General features: G+C 33.0%; 1 protein-coding gene across 1 annotated transcript; it reads right to left on the reverse strand.

Annotated features, from left to right (window-relative positions):
- Nucleotides 1–2448: 2448 nt before the first annotated feature.
- On the reverse strand, nt 2449–4866 carry LOC136223578 (probable caffeine synthase MTL2). Its single transcript, XM_066011664.1, has 3 exons — nt 4737–4866; nt 4220–4627; nt 2449–3197 (listed from the first exon to the last, which is right to left on the reverse strand). The coding sequence occupies exons 1-3, from the start codon at nt 4809–4811 to the stop codon at nt 2580–2582; spliced, it is 1101 nt and encodes a 366-aa protein (XP_065867736.1). The 5' UTR covers nt 4812–4866; the 3' UTR covers nt 2449–2579.
- Between the last annotated feature and the right edge of the window lie 5575 nt (nt 4867–10441).

Here is a 10441-nt window from a genome sequence, read left to right on the forward strand (position 1 = left end):
GGACTGAAAGAAAATGACGGATTCCATGCTCTTCACAAAATTGCTTGAAAGAGATGGATATGTATTCACCGCCTCTGTTTGATCTGAGTGCCTTAATAAAATGGCCACTTTCTTTCTCCACTTGGGCTTTGAATTTTTTAAATGTCTCAAAAAATTCTGATTTTTCCTTCAAAAAATACACCCAAGTTTTTCTACTATAATCATCAATGAAAAGTAGAAAATATTTATTTTTACCCAGGGAATGTGAAGTGATCGGTCCACACACGTCTGTGTGAACTAGTTCAAGTGGCGCCTTTGCTCTTGACATGGAATCGTTTGGAAAACTGGTTCTGAATTGTTTTCCAACAAGACATCCTTCACACAGTTGATGAGGCTGGTCAATTTGAGGCAATCCGTTTACCATCTGCTTATGTCCCAATACTTTTAGTCCTCCAAAATTGAGATGTCCGTACCGTAGATGTCAAAGCCAGGGGGATTTTGCACACAAGCTTTCAAACATTTGGTCACGTCCGTCTGAATGTTAATTGTGAACATTCTGTTTCTCGCCATAGGTACTCGTGCAATCAACTCCTTTTTCTCATTCAACAGGAGTAGTTTCCGGTCCACCATGTGAACTTCATAATTTTTCTCCAGTAACTGTCCCAAACTCAAAATATTGCTTTTCATGTTAGGAACATAATAAACATTATCAATAAACTGGTGAGTGCCATTTTTGAGCCGAATAAGAATGGTTCCTTTGCCTATAATAGGAACCTTAGAGGAATCTCCAAATACAACATTACCGCGAACGGATTCATAAAGTTCCACGAACATCTTCTTGTCACCACACATATGGTTACTTGCCGCATTGTCAAGATACCATATATTATTTTCGTGATTTTCTTCGCCTTCGTAGGTAAGTAACACTGTGCCAGTTACTTCCTCATCTTGAATATTATTGGCAGTCTCCTCTACCTCCTTAGGCGGACTCCAACATTCTATCGCGTAGTGACCGTACTTAGAGGAATTATAACATTGAATGTTGAACTTGTCGCGTCCTTCATTCGGCCTCCAGTTTCCTCTTCCTTGACCGCGTCCTCGGCCTCTTCCTCTGCCTCTGGTGAATTGAGTGCTTCTGTCATTATTGTTGTTACCGTTTTCATTTCTGCCTTGACTTCTGCCACGTCCTCGCCCTCTACCGTTTCCTCCTCGACCTCTTCCACGTCCTCTGTCGTACTGACTACCTTTGCCATTTTTAAACACAGTCTTCGTTGCTAAGACTTGTTCTGCGGAATCTTCTCTTCGTTTCTCAAACCGCTCCTCGCGTGCTTGTAATGACCCTACAACTTCGTCAACTGACATTTCACTGATGTCTCTAGACTCCTCCATAGCCACCACTATGTAATCAAATTTTGGTAGTAGTGATCGCATAATTTTTTCAACAATTCTGGACTCTTCAATTTTTTCTCCATACTGCCGCATCTGATTTACGACAGATTTTACTCGGGATGAGTAATCACCGATGGCCTCCGTCTCTTTCATTCTCATCGTCTCGAATTCTCCTCTCAGCATCTGCAAACAAACTTTTTTAACTTTCTCCTCCCCTTGAAGAGAAACTCGTAGATTTCCCATGCTTGTTTGGCGGTGGTAGCTTCGGCTACTTTCTCGAACATTAATTCATCCAAACCTTGATGGATGAGAGTAAGCGCATTTTGATCGCTTTTGCGATTTTTCTGCAGAGTATCTTTTTCTGCCTGTGACAACGCTGCCTCATTGGCTGGGACTGTATAGCCTTTTTCAACAATGTCCCGGACATCTTGACATCCGAGTAACGCCTTCATTCGAATACACCAACTTGAATAATTGGTTTTGGTGAGCTGAGTGTATTGATAAGGAAGTTTGAGACCGTCTGATATTTTTATAGGGTATTTGGAACACTTGGTTTTGAGACAATATAATTATTTATGCGCAAGACTGACTCTCGTAACGTGGCTCTGATACCACTTTGTTAGAGTAGAAGAACTAAAACTGAAAATTTTCGAGGACTGGATATATAATTTGGAGGGACTAATTAGTTTATGGAATATAAAATAAAGAGTCAAAGCACAAAACACATGTTATATAGGAAAAAACTAAGGACTAGGACTTCAATCTTTATTTTGTCTGCACGACTTACATCTCAAATTAAGATCTACTTAAATAAGAATTTCAATGTCCATACCTTGTACAAATACCCAAAAAAAAAAAGAAACTCGTACAAAAACTCATACAATGACTTTGACAATTACACCAATAATATTATTCACTCATACATTGACTTTGAATAGCCAATTAATTATTCTTTTCATATCTCTTTGTTTTATTTTATTTTTGATTAATTTTTTGTTTTATTTTATTTTGATCAAAATTAAGTTTATTTTTAACATATTTCACTCTATTATGCATTACATTTTATTGCAGCAGCTAAGATTCCTAACAAAGATACATTCTTATTGGTTTTACAATATCATACAAAATCTTTATTCAATGCAAAGCAATGTAAATATCCTCTCTCTTAGACACACAAGGTATCATTTTCAGCATACAATTTTTATTGTTGTTCATTTCTTTGTCAAGGAAATGACCAAACAGTTATTAAAACACACACCCTTTTCAAAGTAAGCAGCAGCCTTGATTGACAGTCTATTGAAAACATCATCAAGTATCACATCTCCAAAGTGACTTGCCAGCATTGACTCTGCAGTAGCTCTAGCATTATTTGCTATGTGCTTTCCTTTATCAATCTTATCTTTGTTTCCTTCCTCGAAAATAATACCCCAATCCAGCTCGAATTCTTCTTCTCCTTTGATACTAAACGACCCCTCTTTTTCTATTACTTTCTTCACTTCTTCCAAAGGAGGAGCATATAGTGGAATGTTATATGAATCCAACATAAACTGTGTAATTATCCCCTCATTAACCATATCCTGAAAGGTTGCTGCAAATAACTCCCAAATGGCCATATTACAGTGAGGATATTTAGCATGTTGGACATGGAAGCTAAGCAGCATACCACCTGTGCTAATCAATTCTTGTGATCGTGACTTGAGAAATATTGTGAAATCTTTTCTGAATTGATCCAAATATAACTCATGAACTATTTCTGGACTTGTTGTTGCTGCACATATGTTACCTTTGTTCAATGCAATCCCATTTTCATTCACAAGCCCTTCAGGTACCTGATATAAATCCATCAGCCACATGCATGGTTTACTAATTACTCAAAAGAACAGCTTAGTCAATTGACAGAGTAAAATAAATCAACAACTGATCTTATTAGTTCCTCAATCTAGGATATATCAACAATCCGGATCCGGTCCTAAGGGAACGGCGCCTGGACCAGCAAGAAACAGCTCTAAAGAATGGAGATGAGGAACGAACGAACTAATTTTCACATAAAAAATGTAGAGAGAGTTATTGAGTGTTTTTTTTAATACATGTAAAGACGTTTTAAAACTTTCAAACTTAAAGAATGGAGGCGAAAGCTGACAATATATATATGGTATCAGGACTCTAAATGAGGCGAACAGCTCATGAAAGGTTCGGCATTCGCTCGATTTATAAACTAGCCTAGTTTGAGCACGGTGAAACTCGGTTTGGAAACTCGCGAGTATGCTCGACTATAGGTTCATGAACATGCTCGATTATAATGTTCATAAACACACTAGTGAGGAAACTTGGTTCGATTATTTTCTTAATAATAGTATATCGTAGGTTTCAAAATTATGTAGTTTTATATTAAAGAAATTTCAATAAACACAATTTATAAACATATATATAGTTAATGAGTTGTCAGAACTAACAAGCTGCCCGCGAGTAAAACTGATGAACAAGCTCGCAAACAAGATATTGAGCTCGAGCTCGTTAAAAAATTGACAAGCTCAGCATGAACAGGCCAAAGCTCGGCTCAATTATAGTCCTATATAGTATTGGATTAGACTATTGCAATTGATATCACTTTGCAGATACCATGTGTTGGTTTCGGGATGCCTATAATGACCTGTCCTAAGGTAACGGTGCCGGGTGAAAAGTTTAAGCAATAAGCGACCCTTAAGCTTTTGATTCAAATATTTCCTTAACATACTATGAGACTCCATTAGACAAAGTAACTGAGAGTTGGAATCTAAAAGTAACTTCAACACATAGCAAGTTGAATTATGTTATTAGAAAGGATTGAAAATGCTATATATATTTAAAAAACCTGAGAACGCCAGTGGAGAGCAGAAGAAGTATGAGCAAAGTGAATAGAATTGTTCGGGAACAGCCTTCCATAGAAACTACCAGGCATAGCCGCTATTAAACATGTATCAGACTTTCTACTCTTCTTCTTTTCCAATTTCTCATGAAAACTAGGCACCAAAGAAGTAAAAATTGAGTTGAAATCAGTCCCCGGAAGATCATTCAAGAAAAGCTGCAAGATTGGTGGTGTCTTCTTCAATCTAGCACAAGTTGAATCGATTGATTCAATCATTTCCCACATTGGCAACAGTGTATTAGGTCCTGAAGAGCATCCCATATCCACAACTTTTAGACATTCTGCCGAGCTTTTTTCACATACTTGTGTTATACTTTCTTCTAATATTGTCTTGCCTTTTAAAATCGCACGTTTCTACATCAAACAATAATCAATTAGAAAAAAAAAAACTTTAATTAATCATTAGCAAAAAAAAATGAAAAAATATTATATTATGATGTTAATTAAAGAAAAGATATATAACTTGATGAGTTGAGTTCTGGTGGTAGCTGATTTCTCCATCCCCTCCATTCATGTAAACAACTTGAGGAACTTCCATTGCTACAATTTCTGGATCAATGGGTTTCAAATTTGAAGTACTATTGCATTCATTGCATTAATATATTTATATATAATAAATAATCAAAAGTTATCAATTTTTTCAACGCTTTTAATTTTTTTATTTGGTTAGGTGGCGTAAATAACAAAGTCACAATTATATTAATTTTTTATGAATGTCAAGGTCAAATTCCAATCCATTTCAATCATGAATTATAAAATAGATATGTTTAATTAATCAATAAATAATTATTTAATTTGTGGAATTTAAAATTAAATTTCAACTATAGGTATTCAGAAGTTTAATTAATATATAATAAGTGATAATTAAGTTTGAATATTTTCATGTGCATTAGACATTAGTCATATATCATGACGAATATAGCAACTATCCAATTGTTAATTACTTTCCTTATTTGACGGGTGGAACCACAGTGATATTTTCAAATTTGACCAAAAATTTAAAATAAAGAAGAAGCAAATTGGTTATTTTTTTTAATTGTTTGGGGAAAAATATTGTGTTCTGAAAAATTTTATGCAGGAAAAATATTATGTAGAAAAATAAAATATTTTTCTGTATTTGGTTTGACTGGTGGAACCACAGTGATATTTTCAAATTTGACCAAAAATTTAAAATAAAGAAGAAGAAAATTGGTCATTTTTTTTAATTGTTTGGGGGAAAATATTATGTTCTAGAAAATTTTATGCAGGAAAAATATTATACAGAAAAATAAAATATTTTTCTGTGTTTGGTAACAACACTGGAAAATATTTTTCGGTGTTTGGTTACAACACTGGAAATATTTTCCAACCACTAAATATAGATTTTCTGTATTTTTTATTTTCAATTCTATATATAAAACATAAAAAAAAATATCCACATATATTAAGCACAAATTAGCACCAAATGAATAGAATAGCAAAAAAAAAATGGAATAGAAATGTTGAAAACACGAAAACGTTAAAAAAACGTGAAAAGATGTGGAAAACACGAAAACCTGAAAAAAAAATATGGAAAACAAAAAACACGAAAAAAACACACAAGAAAACGTAAAAATTTGTTAAAAACACAAAACTGAAAAAATGCGAAAATCACGAAAAGTAAAAAATATATTAAAAAATGAAAACATGAAAAAAAAGGTGGAAAAATACGAAAATGTTAAAAACACAAAAAAAAACTTTTTTTCACATTTTCATATTTTTGGCATTTTTTGTACGTTTTCTTGTATTATTAACGTTATTGTGTTTTTTTTTTTTGCATTTGTCTTCATTTTTTCGTGTTTTCACGTTTAGTTTTTCGGTTTTTCCCTTTTTCACGCTTTCTTTTTTCGCGTTTTTTATTTTCGCATTTTGTTACTTTTTCGTCTTATTCACGTTTTTTTCATGTTTTTCATATTTTTCACGTTTTTGTGTTTTTTACGTCGTGTTTTGTTTGCATTTTTCGTCTTTTCATGTTTATCGCGTTTTCAAGTATTGTCACGTTTTTTTGTTTTAGCATTTTTCGCGTTTTCGTGCTTTCGTATTTTTTTAAGTTTTCATGTTTTTTGTATTTTTCACATTTTTGTATATTTCCTGTTTTATCACTTTTTCGCATTTTTCATGTTTTGTGATTTTTCAAGTGTTTGTTTTTTTTTGCGTTTTAGCATTTTTCGCGTTTTCGTATTTTTCGTATTTTTTTATGTTTTCGTGTTTTTTGTTTTTTTCACGTTTGTGTATATTTCTTGTTTTGTCACTTTTTCACGTTGTTCATGTTTTGTGATTTCAAATGTTTGCTTTTTTGTGTTTTTGTGTTTATTCACATTTTCATGTTTTTTACGGGTTTTTTTTTCATATTCTCGTGTTTTGTAACGTTTTCACATTGTTCATGTTTTTTCGTGTTTCATATTTTTTGTATTTTTACATTTTTTAACGTTTTCCTCATTTTTCTCTAAACGCGTATGTTTTAGGGTAAAACATTTTCTCTTATTTCTTCTTTCATTTTCCATTGACTTGCCACTTATTTTCCTTTGACTTATCCTGTCCAAACAAACACTGGAATTGGAAAAATATTTTCCTGCAGAATTCCCAAACAAACGGGCCTAAATTACCACCTATTTTGTGCTTGCTGCAGTGGTGCTACATGGTGACACAAAAGGACTTCGGCGGGTTTTACCAAGGTTTTTTCTTCTAGTTGTTATATTTTTATAGCAAATTATTAATTTTTCTACTTACATCTTCCATATTTTATACTTCAAATAAGATTATGATTATTTTAAAACATATTATCAAACTTTTATTTTAATATACAATAAATTATATATTATTTTGACTTTAATGGTAAAATTGTTAAGTTATTTAAATTAGGTTTCAAGTTCTCACTCTTAACGTGTATAAAATAAATATAAAATAAATAAATAAAAATTTAATTGGAAAAGACGTTATCTTGAAAATGTAAACGAACTTTAAGTCGGATGTCCTAAAGGGTCCCTCCAAAAATTTGAGTATGTACAGAACATATGACTATCAGGGAATCCTAACGTCGGGTCTTGGATATACGAATGGATCAGTGTCGTGTCTAATTATAGAAGTTGGGTGTTTAAGAAAGAGTCAAGGTTCGCCTAAGCAAATGCTCCCAAGATGTTGGTGTGAATGCATGAGAGTGAAAGCCAGTCCACGTGGATGAACACCTTAGAAACAGCACGTCCAACCAATAAGAATGTGACATCTTAAAACCTTAAAGGGCAATCACATTAACCTATATAAAGACAATTAAAGAGAGATTCATTGTATGGTAACAACCTAGTCTCCCTTTTCTTCTTCTTTATTTCTAAAAGAGAAAAATATTTAAACATTTGAGTGTTTAAGTGAGCATCTCCTTTATTTTGTAAGAATCAGATCCACTAGCGAACGAAATCGAGATTCATCTTGAGAAAAATTTATACAAGTTATTATTAATTAATTTTTATAATTTCAATCCTAATAACTAATCTAAATATTAGGTCAAATAATGAAGACAAAAAACTAACTCTAAAGATAGTGAGCAAGATAAAAGAGGTAAAAAAGAGAAAGTAGTCGCGATTAAAAGAGTCATCAGTGTGAGGGACAGCGACCGAGGGCAAAAAGATGAGAGAGGGAAAGGAGATGAGTGTCGCGCAAACAATTAGTTAAAGAAGATGGGGTATGTGTGTTACATAAATGAAATGGGAAAGGATGAGAAAATTACAAAACTGGATCAAATGGAATGTCTATTTACATATTTAAATCAATTATCCAATATATTACATGTCTAGACTATTTACTTGTGACTTTTTTAAAACACCCTTCATATATATGTAACAACTTATAAATTTCTTATTCTTTCTTCTTTCTCTCTTCGTTTGCGAAGTAAAATTTGCCCAGGAGAATGCAAAGTAAAATTTTTCTTCTTACTCATTTCAACTTTAGTATTTTGTACATTTTGCCCATCATAATACTTCCCGCATATAATTTTACTTCGCAATTTTCGCAAACTGTGAAGCTTGAACAAAACTGCGAAGAGAAATACTACTTCGCAGAATGAGTTTGCTTCGCAGTTTCTCAAACTGCGAAGAATATTCAAGTACTGAAGTAGTATTTTCCTTGCAGTTTTTCTCAGGTTTTGCAGTTTGCGAAAATTGCGAAGTAGTATCGTTTGTTATTTGCCTAAAATATACACAAGTAAACAATATGTATAGCCAAACGATATCAAAACATAATATTATCAAAATTTATAACAAGGTTGAATCGCATCTATGTCGTTTGGAATACAACTAAACCCTAAAACCTTGTATAACCAAACGACATCAAAAAAAAAGATTATCAAAACTTACAACAAGATTGCAACAATAATTCAAACCCTAAACTAAGTACTTCTCTGGTGATTAGTAAGTACACGAGGCTCATTGACGGAAGTTTGAAGCTGATTAGTGAATATACCAAGGGTATGCCTTCCAGCAATGGCATGAGCACTAGTATACTATAATAAACCCTCAACCTTAAACTTTAAACCTAAAAAGACAACATTTGCTCTCTAGTTAATTCGGTCTTCACTTTCTTCATCACATCTCAATCAACCCTCATTATGATTGATGTTTTTGTATTCAAGCTAAACGGATACTTGAATTTGATGCCTTTGATTCAACCTTCATAAAAAATTAAGTCATTTTAGAGAAATAATGAAAGAAAAGCTTCTCAATAAGCGAAACTGCAAAGTCTGCGAAGAGAAATACAACTTGGCAAATATGAGTTTGCTTCACATTTTGTGAAAACTACGAAGTAAACTCATTCTGCGAAATCATTTTTTGGATAAAATACTAATTCAGTGGATGAGGTTGCTTCGTATTTTGTGAAAACTGCGAAGCAGACTCATTCTGTGAACTCATTTTTCGAAGAAAATACCAATTCAGTGGATGAGTTTGCTTAGCAGATTTCGCAAAATGTGAAGCAAACTTATTCTGTGAAGTCATTTTCTAGAAAGAGATGAAGATAAACGCAAAAATACAGTAGATACTTACCTTCTTTCCGTCTTTTGTCATTGAAATTGACAATAAACATGTGATAAACGCAGAATGATACTTTAGATTCGTACAAGAAGAAAGAAACAAAGAGAGAAAGAAGAAGCATGAAGATGAAGAACAATGTTTTCGCTTCGCACAAGAAGAGAGAAACAAAGAGAGGAAGAAAAAAGAAAAAGATAAAGAACGATACCTTCGATTCACACAAGAAAAGAAAAACAAAGAGAAAAAGAAGAAATAGGATGATGGTCGCATAGTAAAAGGAAAGGAATAGAGGAAGATGAAACGATTGGGGTGTTTTGAAAAAATCATAAATAAATAGTCTAAATAGGTAATGTTTATGTATTTGGCCTTGCATTGTGATTTAGCTTGTGGTGGGCCAAAAAGAAATTTTGACAGCCCAATCTAGGGTTGGGTTGCCTCATCCCTCCACGTTGGGTGTAAAAATTGCACCCCTAATCTCCTTTTCCCTCGGGTTGGGGGTTGGAATTGTTCGTCTTCCTGTCTCTGCCACGTATTGGAATCAACATTTAAAAAGGTCTCTAAAACAATGTTGATATAAAAAAAAAAGGTGACGTCATTATTTAAATCCATTTATTTTAGGCGCTTCAACATAAAAGACAATTCATGTCCTTTTTCATAAAGACAAAGACTGAATTAATTTAAAGAAACATGATTTGCTAAATAAATTAATTAATTATTTTGTCCTTTTTCATAAAACCATCTAAAAATTAACTGATTTTCTTTCAAAATAATTCCTTGGGTTTGTAGATGGTTTTGCTATGATGAGACTCGCATAGTCGCATTTGCTTGGCTTTGCCCATTTTGGATTTTGATTAGATTCATCCCATGTTTGGAGTTTGATCACTTTTGAAGGTAAGCACACTACAGGACAAGTGGAGTTTAACCCAATTTGGCATTACTAATGATCAACAAAACCTAATCTAATTTAAAGAAACACGTAGTGGGAAAAAATGTTTGTAAGAAAAAGCTCATGAATCTTTGATAAAGACACAATAAAAGTTCTACAAGTCAAAAAATAATAAATAAAACATTACTCTTAGCTAGCAAAACTGTTTTTAGAGTCTGCAAAAGCAATGCCAAACATGCCCCGTATAAA

Source organism: Euphorbia lathyris, chromosome 3, assembly GCF_963576675.1.
Source record: "Euphorbia lathyris chromosome 3, ddEupLath1.1, whole genome shotgun sequence".
In the NCBI taxonomy this organism is placed as follows: Eukaryota; Viridiplantae; Streptophyta; class Magnoliopsida; order Malpighiales; family Euphorbiaceae; genus Euphorbia; species Euphorbia lathyris.